At 36.2% G+C, this 18,678-nt stretch overlaps 2 protein-coding genes across 3 annotated transcripts in view; one reads left to right on the top strand and one right to left on the bottom strand.

Annotated features, from left to right (window-relative positions):
* The window catches only part of GHR (growth hormone receptor), a 996,322-nt gene that overhangs the window by 341,685 nt on the left and 635,959 nt on the right, over positions 1 to 18,678 (bottom strand). The window lies entirely within an intron of this gene.
* The window catches only part of OXCT1 (3-oxoacid CoA-transferase 1), an 87,855-nt gene that overhangs the window by 41,168 nt on the left and 28,009 nt on the right, over positions 1 to 18,678 (top strand). Inside the window, exons 8-13 of the mRNA XM_048930909.1 lie at positions 5,607 to 5,714; positions 8,813 to 8,924; positions 9,417 to 9,511; positions 10,154 to 10,202; positions 14,193 to 14,265; positions 15,004 to 15,079. Coding sequence (XP_048786866.1) covers positions 5,607 to 5,714; positions 8,813 to 8,924; positions 9,417 to 9,511; positions 10,154 to 10,202; positions 14,193 to 14,265; positions 15,004 to 15,079 — 513 coding nt within the window. The remainder of the gene's footprint in view (positions 1 to 5,606; positions 5,715 to 8,812; positions 8,925 to 9,416; positions 9,512 to 10,153; positions 10,203 to 14,192; positions 14,266 to 15,003; positions 15,080 to 18,678) is intronic.

Below are 18,678 nucleotides of genomic sequence, written 5' to 3'. Positions count from 1 at the left end.
TTCCAAAGTTGTCTTTTCCAGTTTGATGGAGTAACATCAGCAGTAAATAAAAGTTGGCAGACAGTGCTTTTTTTTTCTTTATCTACTTCACAAACATCTTCAGGAAAAATTTACAAGGTTCAGTTTATACATAGAGTCATTTTTACAGTACACGTTTATTGGTGGATCTAATACCAGACATTTATTGTGAAAACTACTACTCTTTCACAACTGTACGTACTGGATAAAACTATCCATTCATAAGAAAAAAAAAAAGGTCTCCCTTCAAGAAATTTCTGTATTTACTAATTTCAGTTATGATCTTGAAACTTAAGAATATTGTGTGTATTGGTTGTGCTAAAATTTGACTAACACCTAAATGTTTGGAAAAGTATAACTCTGTGGTGGAGCTTCTCTGGAGATTTTCTTCAGATTATTTCATTCATGCGTACACGCACCATAGCTTTACAGATAGATGCATTTTATAGATAATGAAGTATACTTTCTGTTTTTCTTTTAGTTATTACCCCAAAACTGCTACGTGTGAGTACAGAGAGCAGGTAGTGTATATAGCGCAGCCTGTGTTTTCTTTGCTGTCAAACTACAGTGTAGAGGAAAACACCGAACGCATGAAACAAGAAGTGGCCATTTCAGGAAACAGAGGTTAGCAGGTGCAGGAAATGTGAAAGAACTGACTTAGTAAGACAGAGGCAACTAAAAATGGAATTAATTCTAAAGACTTAGGGAAAAGAAAGGTGAAAGGAATATAATGTAGCTGGGGATAAATTATAAGAATATATAGCTATGAGGTGACAATCCTTAGAAGGTTCATGTCAGTTTTGCTTCTGTAATGGTCAGAGTTGAAATACTGGCCACGTGTCTCACTGCATTTTATCTACAGTGTTCAGAGACAGTAACAGTCTACTAGAAAGCAGAAAGGCATTAAGGTACATAGATTCTTTGTTGATGTAGAACAGACCAAGAACCTGCTATTCCTGTATTGCAAGAAAAGGAAGCACCCAGTGAAATTACAAGACACGATGAAAAATATTTTTGTGCAAGAAACGCAGTGGTACAAAATGTTTTGGGTGCCAAGGAAACTTTGACAAGTTCAGAGTTCATCAGAAGCTATGACGTAAGGTGGTCTATGCCAAGCCTTTGACCACAGAGATTCCTAAACTGCATGTTGACAAGAAACCAGGTAGAATAACCAAAAGTAGTTCTTTAAGCTTCCGTTCTTTACCAAGAAAGAGGGTTACTGGACTGAAAGGTCTTTCAGAGTGAATTATATCAGTGCCATTAGCCTCAGTGTGAAACTGAACTGAACTTTAGATTTCTGCTGTTCCCCTGCACCTCCTCCGTACGCTTATTAAAAAGTTTATTCTAAGTCTGGCAACTTCATTCATTCTAAGACCTGCTTTTATCGGATGACTTAGCATTTGCTTGCTTTTCAGTATTTGAAAGTGTGCTTCAGGAATTTTTATTGACTGATGGCTGTTTCATTACAATGAAAACTGGCAGGAATTGAAATTTCATGGTGTGGCTGATCTTAGATCTAGGAAAGCACAGAACAGAATTCAGAACATCTCTTTTACCTCCTTGCATTCAGACAGAAATGACTGAATATTAACATATTTTGCTCTTTCCTCCATCTCTCTGGCAGTCTTCAGAGTATATTCCATTGTTTTACAGTACTAAAGCTTTTTGTGAAAGTTCAGTCTAAATAATTAAAATAATTAAGACTTTTTTAATTGTTTGTCATTAGCCATGGGGAATGTTTGATCACAGTTTCTGACTACCTTCATTCAGACTTTTCTTCAGTAGACCAGACATGACTTTTCCTCTTAGCTGTTTTTTGTTTTTTAAACTTCTAATGATTTTGTAAATGTTGCAATGAATTTTGCAGAGACATACTGACTCTTTGAGCAGTAAACTGAAGAAGTATTAAAATAAGGTTCTACCTAGCATCTAAGGGGGTAAATTTATTTCTTCTATTGTTTGTTGACATGTTTTATTCTAGTTCCATTCTACTGAGTATTTTTATTATTTCAGTTTGATGAACTGATGAGTACTGTGATAATGGAGATAATTTTATGGGGATTTAATAAAGCTACTTTAAAAATAAGCAATTTAGAAATGTGTAGGTTTGCTAATTTTCCCATCCCCCTCCTCATGCTCAGCCATTCTCCTTCTTTCCACCGGTTCTGTTTTTGACTATATTTTTTTTTCCTGTATAACAAAGAATTATGTATTCTTGTCTGGCTATACTTCAGTTTTATTAAAACATATTTAAAACAGCTGAAAATTTTTCACATATCATAAAGCATGTAATTAGGCAGCAGAAACTGGTTAAAAAGTGAGTACTCAAAAGTCTTTCTAGGTTCAAGCATTTTTACATGAATAGTTGTATAATTACACCTTCTTTTCCACTTTTTGATCAAGAATGCTGTTCATTATCTTAATTACTGGAAGCTTATAACCTTCAAGGTTCCCGTTCTTTCTCTAGAAGTCCTTAGAAACTCTGAGTTAAAACTTCAGAATACTAGCTGAATTTCCTTAAGTGAAAGTAAACCAAACTACTTTAAAAAGGGGAAAATGGATGTAAATTACAGAAGGAAGTGATATTTTTAAACAAGTGACCATTCATTCTATGAGTGCTGATACCAACATGAGTGACAGAACACTCTTGTGAATCATAGCAGGGAACAGCTTTTATGTTGTACTTGCAGATAAACTACTATTCAGAAAGTTTGAATTTATTCATTCTACTTCCATGTGACTTCAATGACTTCCATTGGCAACAATCAGGCAAGATTTGCAAGGACATATACACAGGAAGGAAACTGATAATGTGAAACTCTTGAAACAATGAAAGAATATTTGAGTCATGAATCAGAGCCTACTGGAAGAGAGAACTCATCTCATATGGTCTTGAGATTACTCTTTAATTTTGCTGATACAGGAAAGCTGTACGAACTTTCTACCTTCTATCACTTTGGGATTAAGATTGAAAGTGAGCAAGTGATTAGGACAGTCAAAATAGAACCAAAATATTTTGATTTAACAATTTAAAAGGTACAGGAGGTAATCTGCCTTGATTAGTTATGAAATTACTATGAAATTAGTACTTAGAAATTATTACTTAGAAATTAGTGAAATTACTTATGAAATTAGAAATGTTTTGCTACATTTTGTATCTCTTTGGTAGGATGTTGTATGATGATTTTAGGTGTGTATAGGAATTTGTATGTGGCAAAATAAAGGTAAGGTAAATTTAGTATGTGGGAGAAATAGTAGAAGGATAAATAAAATGGAGAGTAAAACTTAACAATAAAAATGTTTTTCAAAAATTCATACACAACCTTCTGATTATTAGTACAGATGTTCTCCTTTGTATCTGTGAGTGATTGAGGATTGGACTGTAGATGTGATACAAAAAAGACTTACAAGGGAGTAATATTAAATTACAGTGTTACAATATTACAATTGCAGTATTAAAGAGAGCTGAATATACCCAGCTATAGAGCTATTTATTTTTAGATTATTGTTCTTATCTAGAAAGATGTTTGGGTTTTGTCTTGCTGTGACTCACTGGGTCACAGTAGTGCTTATTAGAAAGTGAAGGTGCTGGTTCCCATGGCCATCGGATTTTCCATTTCACTTTTGTAGGCCTAGCTTCATCTCTAGTGGCAGTGTAGGCAACACTACAAGAGTTAGGCTGCCAGCAATTTTCAGTGTTTCACTTAGATCATCAAATCATGTTTCTGCTCTCCCTGTCAGAGTTTTTAGTTTTTCACATAGACATCCTGATCAATTTCGCTTGGGGAACAGAATGATCTTTCAGGCATTACACATAAACTTTTAATCCCTTTTCAGAGTTGTATTATATTGCTATGTAGGTATTTTGACATACTTAATTTTAATTACACAATTAAATGTACGATTGATGCCTCCTAGATATTTCTACGATCCCCTCTAAGTCTTCTCCAGGCTGAACAGACCCAGGTCCCTCAGCCTTTCCTCAGAAGGGAGATGCTCCAGGCACCCATCATCTTTATGACCATCCAGCATTTTCCTGTCTTTTTTGAACTGGGAAGACCAGAACAGGACAGAGTGCTTCAGATGTGGCCTCAAAAGGGCAGAGTACAGGGGAAGGGTCACTTCCTTTGACATGCTGGCTGCACTCTTTTTATTGTACTCTATTTTTTTAATTTTTTCTTCTCCCTTTGCTGCTTTTATGGTGGATTTTTTTGTTTGTTGTCATAGAACGAAACACAGTAGGGAGGTAATTATCCTTCAGAAATGCTATATAGATTCTAATGTTGATCACATTGTGTAGTAACAATTGGATGTCAAATCGAATTTTAAATTCTTTAATGTTCCTTCATTGGTGATGGCTGCTAAATGATGTATCCCTACTGATATGTCATGCTCAGGGTCTTGTTTGGGGATTTTTAGACTTCTTTCAGAGATTCCTGAAAGTTTAATTAGTTTCTGATGATGAAGCAGTCTGGAAGCTGTTTAATTTCCTTACGAGTAGATTGTTTCAGACATTCTTCAATTTATGGCTTTAGCATTATAGTAATAACACATTTTCTCTGTGATTGGATGCAGGCAGAGTATGTGTGTGTGTTTTATGAGTTTTATTTTGTTTGGAGATGTTTATTTTGTTGAGATGTGTTCTATGTTCTTGAGGTTTTGAGCCTCAGATGAGGCTGAGGTACTGCTGCAGGCATGGGGCAATATCAGGATCCCCACCTAGAGCATTCTGAATTCAAACATAGTCAGAAGGAAAATGTTTATGGTGCTCCAGTTAGGTCACATTTTAAATGTACTGTGTGTAGGTGTCATTTCTGTTGAATTTGCTTCACTAACTGTAGAAGCTTCTATATCTTTGCAACTAGTTGCTACAGTTCAGAAGTCTTAATTTTGTTTTGAATGTCTTGCAAAGAGCAAGTTGTTATGGCTGCAAGTTATATCAGAGGAGGTTTATGTTGGACATAAGGAAGAACTATTTCTCTCAGAGAGTGGTGAGGCACTGCAATGGCTGCCCAGGGAGGTGGTGGAGTCACCGTCTCTGGCAGTGTTCAAGAGGCGTCTGGATGACGTGCTGCATGATATGGTTGAGTGCTTGTGGTGGCAATGGTGATGAGGAGACGGTTGGACTGGATGATCTCTTATTGGTCGTTTCCAACCTTGTGATTCTATGATTCTATGAAACTTTAAGGTAGCTTTTCAGTTTGTAACCTTTAAATTCATACTTCTGCTTTGTACTACAACTTCTTGTCTAGCTTATCATTTCTTTCTATTTGGGTGTAAACTGTAAAGGTGATATACTTGGTATATTTCTGTATGGTGATTGTACAAATTGAGCTGTTAAAATATCAACTGCTTTCAGTATAAATGTAAAATATCCTTCTAAGGAATTGTGCTGTTTGCTATGTATGAAAGAAGAGGAAAGATTAACCATGAAAAGTAGCCTATTTTAAAGGGATTATCTGTTTTGTCCAGTTTGTTGGTTTTCGTTGGTGTCCACTGTAGTTAAGTCCACTTAACTGCTCATACTCGTTAACTATCACTCTTTTCATATTGTTTGTAAATATTTGTTTTCTTTTTTACTTTTGTAGGTGGAAGAAATTGTTGATATTGGAGCATTTGCACCGGAAGATATTCATGTTCCCAAAATCTATGTTGATCGCCTGATACAGGGAGAGAAGTTTGAAAAGAGAATTGAAGTAAGTAGCCCTTCTTATTGATCACATTTCAGTGTCAGTTGTATTTTAGAATTTTTACAGGATTCTTACGCTAGCCATTAAGTGTTAGCAATGAAAACTTGCCAGGTTTTGCTAAGTACTGGGGTTTATGTATTTACTTAAGTACTTGGTGGAGTATTGAGAATTGAACTTTGTGTTTAATGCCTCAGACTCTTATTCAATCCCTAAATGAGATAGAATAACTTTCTGCGTCCTCAATCACTTTATTGCAGTTGAAAATCTGATGATGAAAAATCCTTCTTCAGTCTTCTTTCTTCTCCCAGATCACCTCCTGTAGACACAAGGGAAATACCTGCACTAAGAGCTGATTTTAACAGTAATGTTTCTTTTTTTTCTACTGGGAAGCTTTTTACATGGACAGGTAGAACTAGTTGCAGCTTCTTCTGTGCCTTGTAATGGATTACATTACATTGTGGAGATTCTGGAACCTTTCTTTCCTTTTCATTAAATGGGACATTTTTTACACAGTGACATTTGTGGTCTGAATAAAATATGCCAATACTTAATAAAAGTTGAGGTAATAATATTAAAACACTGAAAACTTGGAAGGAAATCATCATGTACTGTTGTTTTTTTTTTTGTTTGTTTGTTTCCATGGCTCTATCTCACTCAAGCTTTGTCCCTCTTTTTTATTTTGTTGATGTGACAAAGCTCTTAAAGTGTAATTCAGAACTGCGTATTTTTCTGATGTGTCCATAGTCTTGATGTGGAATTATTAAAAATGTTGTTATACGAGCTCGTGGAGGAGACACATAATACAAGGAAGAAACACCTTGACAGAAAGAAAAAGCTGAACAAAGGGAATATAATTATTTTTATTTTAAAATTATTTTATTCTTAAATTTATACTAAGTAGTCCTACAAAGACTTTGATCTAAGTAAGCTGATTTAGGTTAATGTATAAAGGGACATTATTATTGTATCTGTTATTGTAACTGTTATTGCAAGTTCTCATTCTGCAAAAGCAGGTGATTGAGGATCTGACTAGCAACAGATACTAAGCCTTTTTAAAAAATTTTTCTTTGGATATATTTTGTTAGAATGCCCTGCTTCTTCCTTTTGAAATATCACAGTTTAAAAGCTTTTGACTTTCATGGAAGAAATCCATTTTGTGTTTAATAAGTTTCTGTTTTTATTGGACTTCGGCAGTGGGTAAAGTGTTGATTCTTTGTATAAGGAGGACAGTTACAAAAAGTACATGAGCTGCTTGATTATCTAGTCTGAACAAGGGGACTGGGTACGTGCATAGGCACCTGCCCCCTCCCCTATATTCTTACAAAAAAAAATGAAGTAAGAAGGAGAAATGCTGCTGTAAACTATACAACAAATTTGTAACAGGGATTAATTTTTTTAATGCTTTTATTCATACTTTTCTATCACAGAATGAGGTCTGTTCCAAAAGCATTGTCTCCTATTTTATTTGCTCATGGAGACAGATGTTGGAGGTATGGCAGTAGAGGCTGAACCTTCCCACCGGTGTCCCTTTCCGTTTTGTTTGTGTGTGACAGACGGCAGCAGAGGGGAGCCTGACAGAATGGTGTCTGAAATGAAAGTGTGTGTCACTGAGTTCTTCCATGCAGATAAAAAGTCACCCATTGACATTCATTAATGCTTGATGAATGTTTCTGGAGACCAAACAGTGGATGTAGGCACAGTGAGGTGGTGGGTCACCTCCACGCATGCAGTTTGTATGAGACACAGTATGCAGGCTCTTGTTAATGGCTGATGAAAATGTGTAGTTCATGGTGGTGACTATGTTGAAAAACAGTGTTTTGTAGCTGAGAATTTGCTCTATCATGTAGTGTTATTGAACTCTTGGTGGTTGTTACAGTTTCCATGGAAATAAATAGGAAGCATTACTTTTGGAGCAACCGACATCGGTTGGGAATGTCTACCCATATGAAAGCATTAATGAGGATGAATATTAATGACGAGAAAAGGAATGAAGAGAACCTAGCCTGTCATAATTTGTACTGACTTTAAATAGCAGTTCATGCCTAATTGGGCTCACACATGGTCCCTCATCATATTTTTGTCATCCTTTCTATCCAGCTTTCTGTTTGCTACACAGAAATCTTCCGTGATTGTTATTAATTTTTTCAAAATGCGCAAGTGAAGCAATTCTAGGAAAAATATGTTGGACATAAAAAGAAAGTTAATAGGTAGTGTAGGAGAGCTGATAATGACTGATCCTGACTGCTGAAAAGGAGACAGACTTCTAACATAGAGGAAAAAGAAAGTGCAAAAAATTTCTTTTGTGTTCCTTAAAAGGAATAGAGGATAATTTCGTCAGATCTGTTTTTTATGTCTTAGAGATATGTGAAGAGAAAATGTGAGTGAGTACAACAGAGGATGTTGTTTGGAGCAGCATTATACACTTGGGAGAAATCCGTGGAGAAAACCATTTATGTGAAAGAAATATTCACAGAAAAGGTCTTAGAAACTTCTTGAATACTGTGGTATTTTTATGTGTGTGATTTAGAGAACATCAGTTAAAGGCCAGTAAGTCTCTGGAAGACATACCAAACAGATTTATGCGAGATTATGTAGACTTACTGTGAAAATGCAGTTGCCCAGCTCCTCCTTTTTTTTTTTTTTTTGTATAACTGGCATTTGTTGATCTTGTGCATGTCTAGAATGTCATCACTGAATTGAATGATTACAGGGAGGGAGCAGTATTTGAATTTTAGGCTGACATTTCAAAAATCTATTTGGATATCTCTGGAGTAATGATACTCAAACTTGCTAGTATTTGCATTAATGCTTGTTGCTTTCTTTCCCTCTTTTTCTTCTTAACAAGTTATGTCTATCAGATACTTTCTCAGACTTGACAATATAAACAAATAAAAAAGTCAGTGATAGCCACAGAACAATCTTGATTATTCCACTGGCTTAGGTGAGATTGAACTGCTAGAATAAAAGGTCATTCTTTCTAAGGGATGGATAAATAAAATTATTCTTAGATGAAGTATCTCATCAATCACAAATCAGGATTCTGCATCATAAGATGCAAGAATCTGGATGCTAATTTCTGATTATGATTGCCTCCTGTTTTGCAGCGCTTATCAATCCGAAAGCCTGAAGACTCAAAAGCCAAACAAAAGGCAGGAGATAATGTGAGGGAGAGGATCATCAGACGGGCTGCTTTAGAGTTTGAGGACGGCATGTATGGTATCCTCCAGACATACTATAGGTTAAAGTGATGTCTTGCTAGACTAATATCTGCAGCTACTTATGTTTAATGGAAGTTAATTATCACACTCATTGTTCGTCTTTCACAGAGCCTGCAACTCTCTTTTCTCAATAACACCTGATTGAAACAGATGGGATATTAAAGCATGCACGTCTGTAGTTCCTCTTCAGTCATATAGAAGAAGTCATATTCATTAGTGTTGAATGTTTGACAAGAATTTCTTTGAAAAGTTAAGTGCAATACAGATGTAGCTTACTTGAACTGTTTTGATTTTCTTTTTTAGCTAAATAAATATTTGACAGAATGCAACTAGCCAGTCCAAATAGGAAAGTAATTCAAGCACAAGTGTGAGACATCCAGCTAAAAATAGGAGTGTTTGTGGACAACAGTTCTTATGACAGTACAGTGATAACTTTTTAAGTTTGTTTGCGCTGTGTGTTCCTATTTGTGCCTTGACCAATTTTCTTCAGCTAATCTGGGTATTGGAATCCCCTTGTTGGCCAGTAACTTCATCAGTCCAGACATAACTGTTCACCTACAGAGTGAAAATGGAGTCCTAGGTTTGGTAAGAATATATCACGGTCACTTAATAGCAATGTGCTTATGATGTTGTACTGCTAGGTTTTATTCCTCCCTGTTGCCCCTAAGCTGCCCATAAGCTACCATAAATAATTATGGTAGAAAACATATTCAAGCTTATTCAGTAGTGCATGATCATAAAATTCTGTATGTGCAAGAAAGTCTTTGTGTAAATGCTCATTTCAGCATTATAGTGCTAATTAAAGTATGTTCCTAAATACTTGTTTTATGGGAAGGAGTCAGAACCTGGAGACCAAGTCTTGTGTTTGGTTTACAAGACCACTCCTTTTAGGATAGCTTATGAAGCGTAATTTTTGAGGAAAAAAATTAAATTGAATAATATTTTTGCTGTAATAATGCAAAAACAAGTACCTCTGCTCTCTGGTTATGTAGTAATTCTAGCAGCCTCTGGGCAATATCTATCAGTCTTGATATATTAGTTGATGTAAATTTTGTCTTGTATCAAGAACTGTGTTGTGCAAAAGTGAAAAGAAAATGTGTGAATGCATGTTTGTGCTGATTTGTTTTCAGTAATAAGCATGAGAAATAATAAAGCAGTAAGAAATTGTACGTCAAATGAGTCATAATTTAAATAAGTTATTAAATAATATGTCTGCCTTATTGTCAGGGTCCTTATCCACTTGAAAGTGAAGTTGATCCAGACCTGATTAATGCAGGTAAAATCTTTTAAATGAATTTAATTTTTGGTAGGTGACTTTCCTTTGTTGATATAAAAACTTTATTTTGATTTGGTATTTAAACTCCTGATTTATTTATGTATAAATTAATGCATTTCACTTCTTGTAGTCTTTTAAGCGAAGATTGGCTTTGATCAATAGAGGGATTACATATTCTAGCTTATGCTTTTGTTTATTGTCGTAGCAACTGAAGGGAGCTCTTTTCCAGTCCAGGTGATGAAGATTATCATTTTCCTTTCCACAAGTGGGCTTGTTTGGTGAAGCTGTTACATGAATGTACATTCTTCTTTTCCTGCTACTTTTCATGTCACGTCTTCAAGAAGATGGTTCTCAATGATTTATTTGTGGGACTGCTTGTAAAGGTTCTTTACATAGTAGCCTGGCTTCCTCCTGCCTAGTGAGTTGTGTAAATGACATCCAGATGTGTGCTTGGAGAGGCAGCTGCAGCCTGCTTGCCAGGTGCCAGTCATGTGATGAGGCTAGGTGGATGGCTGCTTTCCCCGTTCCGAGGAGAGGATACAGGTCCTAGGTGCTATAGTGAAAGCAGGGATGGGGAGGTCCACAAAGGAGCAGCTCTGTCTGGAAGAACTTTACCTTCCTGTCACACTGCCTGCTACGCCTCCCCTGCATTTCTCCAGCTGAATTTCTCTCTACTTCCTACTGCTCAGGGGCCTTACAGAGGCAGCCATTAATCTTGTTATGGCTTATTGCATCTGAATGAGGTCTGATTTCTGTTTTCTTAATGGAAAGTTGTGCTTGCATCTGTTCTGTTTCCACATAAAATTGAACCTCTATGTTGCACTGTGATAAGCTGAAGAAACAGCCAAGGAAGTCTGTGTGGAAGAACTGGTCCTGGTGTTAGTGGTCGACACTCAGCTAAATATGAGCCAGCAGTGTGCCCAGGTGGCCAAGAAGCCCAGGGGCATCCTGATTTGTATCAGAAACAGCATTGCCAGCTGGAGTAGGGAGGTGTCTGTCCCTCTGTACTCAGTGCTGGTGAGGCTATACCTCGAGTGCTGCACTCAGATTTGGGCCCCTTACTACAAAAAAGACATCGAGGCCCTGGAATGACCTGCTGGTGAGCAGTCTGGAGCACAAGTCTTATGAAGAGCAGCTGAGGGAGCTGGGGTTGTTTAATCTGGAGAAGAGAAAGCTGAAGGGAGACTTTATTGCTTTGTAGAACTACCTGAAAGGAGGTTGTGGTGAGGTGGAGATTAGCCTCTTATCCCATATAACTAGCAGTAGGACTGGAGGGAGTGGCCTTGAGCTGCATCAGGGGAGATTCAGGTTGGACATCAGGAAATACTACTTCTCCAGAAGAGCTGTGAGGCATGGAATAGGCTGCCCAGGGAGGTGGTGGACTTACTGTCCCTGGAAGCGTTCAAGAGGTGTTGTATCTGAGGAACATAGTTTAGTGAGGAAGTATTAGAAAGTGGATAGTTGTTGTAAATGATCTTGGAGGTCTTTTCCAGCCTTGGTGATTCTATGAAGTAAGCCTTACCTGTTCTTCTATGTGATGCCTTATAAGCTCTTATCGTTGCTAATGGTATAAAACGTGAGCCTGTGCCTGACAAGCTTAGACTTATTTCATTAATAATTCCTTACCCTACCACTCCTGCGTATATATGTGTATGTATGTAGAAAGTACCTTTCTGTCTCTATTAGCTAGTACAATTAAACTCTTTAATAGCCAAGTGAGATAAATCATTGACATCAAACAAGCTTTTAATTTAGTATCATAGTGCAGTCCAGCAATTGTCCGCTGACTTGAAACATTTGCTACCTGGCTTAACTAATTGATACCACTGTCATACTGCTATGTTATTTCCCCATTCAGTATTATGTTTTAAATAAGAAGTTATTTAAGGCATTCTTCTGATCTGAAATTAGAAATTATTAAGGAATTGAGTCCAGTGTTTCAACAGTAGGTAGGTAACGGTTGAGATACTTTGTATAAAGGAAAATGTCAGACACATGGGAGCTGAGTTGATATTTAACTGAGTTTGAGAGTTTAAGTGGAAGTACCATTGGAAGGAAAAGAATGTTGAAAGCAAAAAGTATTTATCACAGAAGGTAAAACTCTGCACCCTCATTGGAGCTTAACGATAAGTTCTAGTATTGATATATTTGTAATGAACGTACTAACAGAGTGACAAAGGGAAAAATAGCCAAGAACTTGATAAAGACTGAAAAAAATATTGTGCTTTTAGATGGATGTAAAGATGATCTTGACTTATTGTTTGGTTGATAAATATTTTTGAGGTGAGAATGTAGCTAATGTAAGATGCTAGAATGTGACATGGAAGTCAGATTATTCTAGTACTGCTAATTCAATGTTAAGCATCTTAGCATCTTTCTCTGAAGGGGCAATAGACAGGACACAAGATTAGATGAATCTGCTCAGTCACCAAAACATCAGTGATATTATTGCTGAAAAATGCATAGCCTTACTGACACTTTGTTGGATTAAGACTGCTCTGGATGCTTTTCAAACAAATTTATAAAAGCATTTGAAAAAAATAGAAGCTAAATGGCAAAGGAATAGGACTTCTGTTCACATTCGTAACCTAGCCTGTAATGATACAGTGTCAGCCCTCAAAGTGCACATTTTCAAAATAAATTTGAGTTTAGGCTCTTGCAAATTTTTATCTGCAAATAGAACTGCATTTTTCTGAAGTACCTGTTTTGTTGTTTGTTCCCTTTCTTGAATGTCTCAATTCAAGATACGTTATGTTCACTGTAATTTCAAGGTAGGCATTTGCCTTATGTAGAATTACTTGCAGGTACAGACTTTATGAGAGCATTTTCAAGAACTGTTAATATGGCATTCTTGTTAAACTGTTGTTTGGCCCTCAGTCTGTGTCCCATTCTTCTCAGCACTGCTGTAGGTTGCCTCTTTCTTGTGTGGTTCTTTCTCCAGGTTACAGCTTACAGACTGCATCGTTGCTCCCATTCACTGGGAGCCTGATAGGTGGACAGTTGAGGCATTCTCAGAACTGGTCTGGGTGAATTCTTCGCTTGCTGAATTCTTTGTGATTTGACTGCAGGACCTTAATTCTATACTATTTTAGTCTATCAAATTTGTTTTCCTCAGAAAATCTTCGTGGTATAATAGACATAAAGTCAATTTTGCAAATTACAACAGATAACTTAGTTGTCAGTTTTAATTTTCCTTTTTACTTTTCTCAGCCTCTTTGTTTCCTTGTTGTCTTCTTTTTCCCTGTTTTCTGGAAAATGTTTAATGATGTCTAATGTCTGTTCCCTGCTGTTGTTACTTCTCACTGTCATCTTGTGCTGAAGTCTAAAATTTTATTCTCTAAATTTTCTATGCTTGGTTGATAATTCTACCCACAGCTGTGTTTCTCGTGACTTTCCACAGGCACTCTATGTACATGGTTTATTTCTCAGTCTGATCCAAAGTGCTGGCAGTAGTAAGAGTTCTGGACAGAATCAAAGTAAAGCATTTCTGTGTTAGCTCCCTTGCTTGACCTAAGAACTTCACATCACCAAGAGCTTTATTGTTTGTACTTCAAGAAAGCAGAATTAGAATCTGCCACTTATTTTTCTGTTCTCTAAATCATTATCACTGTAGATTCTGTTGGATTTGATCTGCTCAATCTTCCTTGCAATCTTGCTGTCTCCTGAAGATGTTCTTTCTCTCTTTCAGAAGAGAATTACCTTAGTGCAGAAAGCTGAAGTCAATAGAAATTTTTTAACCTCTGGTGTCAGTGCTATCTTGCATGGTACTGCTCGAGGTCAAACAGGAGGAAGACACAAACTGCTTTCTAGCTTATTGTGGTTGATTTGGCTTATGTGTGATTTCATAATTGTAATTGGGTCCATATTAATACAGAATTCAAAAAAAAAAAAAAAAAAAACCATAAAAAACCCCTTTCTTCTTCATTAATAGTTTTGGTTTATTTTACCAGAGACAAAATACATAGAAACAGTAACTTATTTCTTTTACAGGTAAGGAGACAGTCACTGTTCTTCCTGGTTCTTCTTATTTCTCTAGTGATGAATCATTTGCAATGATAAGAGGGTATGTAACAAGACATTAGAAGAATAAACTCAGTGGTTGAAGTCATTAGTAATTCTTCAAAATGTGGTTAATGTTTAACAGCTTGCAGAATGGTCATGGACTTAATGAGTGATGATTTACAGAATATTAGGTCCAGCAATTGGAAATTGAAAAACATTGTAACCAGCAGACACCATAGTGATGCTTGTGTCTCCCACCACCTGGCCATGTATAAACATATTTATAACTAGGTTTTAACAATTACTGTTTGGTCATTTCCAAGTATCTAATCTGTACTTGCACACAGTGTATTATCTTTCTTCAACTTGGAACTGTGATCCTCATTCCACCTCCCTAATGGAAATTCACCATCTGCACCTGTTTTTTGTTTGTTTTTCAGGAAGGAGTTTGGATGCAAACAAACACTAAATTGTAATGGCTCTGAAAAGATAATGATTGTATGTAAATATGTAGAGGAGTGCACTTAAAAGTATGAGTTCAGAGCTGATTGTCTGTGCATGCAATTAACCAAACCCAGACAAAAATAATAGCATTTTTGAGGCTCAGTAGGCAGACAGAAAAATCATCAGCAGTGCATTTAGAGGAAGAGAAAAACCTGTGAGTGACAAAATGGTTGTTACCTCTGTGGTACGCAGTTTTTAAATTGTTGTAATGAGAATGCAAATAAAAACTCATAAAGATTTGTGGGCTGTTACTTGAACATAATCTGCTGATTACACACTGTGTTTCTCTTGCCAGAGGCCATGTTGATTTGACAATGCTTGGAGCTATGCAGGTGTCTAAGTATGGTGACCTGGCCAACTGGATGATTCCTGTAAGTTGGCCTTTTTATTACTGAGAGTATACTGTATTTAGAATAATATTTGTAGCTGATTATGAGGAAAAAAAGATAAAGGATTCAAAGCATAAGGGGTCTTGTTGAGCTAATCAAGTTAACATAGAGAATGTCTAACAGTTTTCCTGGGCTCTCAGAATCCAGCCATCTAAAATCACTGTTATGTTAAGTGTTGTGGAAAAATTAAACATGATTTATGTAAACCTTTCATCTTCATCTTGGATTCAAATGTCAAGCTTTTGAGATGAGGACTGATTCTTTATCTTTAGGGAGCAACAGCACTCGTGTAGTTGTAACTAGAGCAAAGTCTTTGAAAAAATATGTGAATTACTGTTGAGCTCATCATCAAGTGGAAAACAAACGAGCAAACAAAAAACATTGCCTGCATTATTTTTCTCACTGTTGATCACAGCATTGGTATTTTGAGTACACCTAGAGGAAAGAAACTTTGCTTTATTTTATTTACGTGAAAAGTCCTGCAGGGTTCAAGCTTAAAAAATATAAGCCAAACTCAGTATTATTAAAGAAGCAGATGACCTAGAGCCACATTTTATAGTTTAAAATTAGACAATATTCAAATCATTTACAAGTTAGATATTTTCAATGACTTTGAATATTGCTTGTATCGGAATTACATGGAAAACAGGCATTATTAGCCTGCCCTAAGGTATTTTGAAGTATTCTTGTAGGTAGTGTTCAATACGGTTTTAATCTATGTATCTGTTTAAATTGTCAGATGATTTTTTTCTTTTGTTTAGCTGGTTTGTCACAGTCTGACATTCCCTTTATGCTTTTGCAAATTCTAAGTCACGACATTAACATGTCCCTATACTTTTACATTGAAGATTACTTAAGTCTTTAGATTTTCTTTTTTTCCAGTCCTTTGGCTCTGCAAAAGTTATCGTAAATGTTCCATTATCTAGTATAGCCTTCTGTTTAGCAAAGTTGTTTCTGAAAGGCTTATAAGAAAGTGTAAGGGAAAAGATTAAATTCTCAGTAGTAGGATTGGTTGGGGTTTTTTGTTTGTTTGTTTTTTGTTTCGTGGGGCTTTTTTCTTTCCTAGATTGAAGCATTGTTCAAAATACTCAAGTGAACAAGTAATAAAGTTCCTCACTCTACACTATTCCTAAACCAGGAAAAATGTAGATATGATAGTTCACAGTTGAAATGTTTAAAAAAAGCCCTCCTAGTTCATCAGTAGATAGGTTTTGATGACAAATAAAAAGTGCTTCTAAATTCAACAGGATATTAAATTTCATGCAGTTGCATCTGTGCTGAATCTAAAAGCTATTAACTAGTTTTCATTCTTGAAAAGCAGTGTCATGAACAGGGGCAATTCATTACTTGCTTTGATGATTGGTTTCATTTTACGTTTTTTTGTTCTAGTTTTTCAGAAAAGTCCCAACTGTTCTATCTCTTTAATTATATTTTTATGTCCACCCCCATTAATTATTGGTAGGCCTTTCCTGCCATCTTCCAAAACTATTTAGTAAGCAGTATTCTGGGCTGTTACTGATTGCACTGTTTTTATGCACTTGTAGGACTTATTTGTTTCAAAAAAAACTTCCAGCTCAAATCAATGTGTAGTTCAGGATTTTTTTTCATGCTAATTTTTGCTGTTTTTTTCTGTTCTGCAACATTAGTCACTCCTGCTTTTAGTAAATGTGATAATCTACATCAATTTATAGTACAACAAAATAGGTTTTGATATTACTTAGTACTGAATTAAACATTAACTTTTTGAAAGGCCTATCAAAATAAAGCTTTTTTTTTTTTTTCCCCCACAAATATTTTACTATTGTAATTAGCTTAGTGTGCAGAGCTTGTTTGATTCCTGTCAGCATCGGTTGCTAAAGATAAATCAGAAATGGAAGCTATCAGAATTGTTTCAGTGTTATTTCTGACTTGGTACTAACACCTGTGTTGAAGCAAAGTGTTGAACAGTCTGAACTTCTAAAAGCTAAATTTAGACTCTTCTCTTAAACTTTTGAAACTGAGGAAAATGTACAATGTTCAGAGGTACAGCATTTACAAATAACACATGTAGTAGTAGTAGTAGTAAAATGCAATGCTTTCTGCAACTAAATAGTATTAATTATTCCAGTAACTCCGTGTGCTTTTTGCTTCTTTGCCATAGAGAGGTATTTTTTCTGGTTGTGATGTTGAAATTTCTTTACTGATAGCATTTTGAAACTTATTTTTCAAGATCTGAGCTATCAAAAGATGAAGCCAACACTCTGCAGTAGAAGAGATTGTTTTACAGATGTTTCTCTAAGTGTTTTAATCTTAGATTGTACTTTCAGTTTTTCTCAAAAGATTGTAGACTTGCGTATTCCTTCCTTTTATGCTTGATATTCTCTAGACCATGCTGACTTTCGTTTTGAATCCATGATGAGAGCATTATTTTCTGTATCTTCTGTTGCTTATGTATCTTCATTCTGTTCAGTTAGGCTTCCCCCACATTTGGGAATGACATATATGCTGTCAGAGTTGGGAAGTATAAAAAACAAACAAATACCAAACTTTGAGTAACTCTCATTTGTTCTTTTTACTACCTTTAAGGTGCACCTTTTTACCAGCATTCATGTATGTGGCTAGAGAAGACTAAGAATATTTTAATATTTTAAGCATGTTTAGTAAACTGTGCTGTTAGCTTGCATATGCTGAAGTTAATCTCTCAACAGTGGCATTCATTGCATTAAACACAACTTACGGGTTCTTGTCTTCCTCTCTTTGTAACTTGTCAAGCTAATGAGAGGTGGTTTCTGAGGAGGGAAAGAAGAAAGTGGCAAATTTATGAGGAGCTCCTGGTAACAGAGTGCAGCTGGGAGGGGGTGGCCAAGAGAGATGTGTAGGAATGCTGAGGATGTGGCTGTGGAGTAGGGCAGACTGGTGGGTGTGAATAGGAGCCATGACTACTGGAAGCTGTGTTTCACTTCACGAGTGAAGGGCAGAGACCTATATATGACATGTATGTTTCTCTTAAACTGCTGCTAAAAACTGCTGCTAGCAAAAATTACTGCATCCTTGCAGAGCAGCAGTATGGACTTGCAGCAGCCCTGGCTCCTGTGACAGTTAGTCCCATTAAAGATTAAAAGTCTTGGAGTTCTCCCTGAGACTTTATGGGACGCTAATAGAAGAATTATTATGGGACTAATAGAAGGATTTTATGGAAAGCCATCAGGAAGGAGTATCACTCCAGCAGCCACTATGGCATGTATTAGAGGCTGGGCATAGGTCACTAGAACTTCTGAAATGTCCCACTGTGACACCAGAGACTCTTATTATTGTTAGTTATTAATATTGAATATTAACATGCATTTCTGAGTGTCCTCATGCCATTTCACAGCATTAATAATATAGTTACTGATACTGCTGACACAGTTTACCAGCAGAAAACCATTGAGCTCATAGTGGAGAAGCCCTGCAAGGAAACTGACAAATATGAAAAGAGTAAAATGAATATAATTTGTGACATCACATTTCATGAGGTGGAAACTTAATAGAGATAAAAGGGAGGAGTATAATTATGAAGCGTGTCATAATGAGTGGGTAACATATCACAGAATGAAGGACAA

This window comes from Lagopus muta, chromosome Z (assembly GCF_023343835.1).
Source record: "Lagopus muta isolate bLagMut1 chromosome Z, bLagMut1 primary, whole genome shotgun sequence".
Classification (NCBI taxonomy): Eukaryota; Metazoa; Chordata; class Aves; order Galliformes; family Phasianidae; genus Lagopus; species Lagopus muta.
Note: the sequence above shows the minus strand (reverse complement) of the source record. Positions and strands in the feature narration are given on the sequence as shown.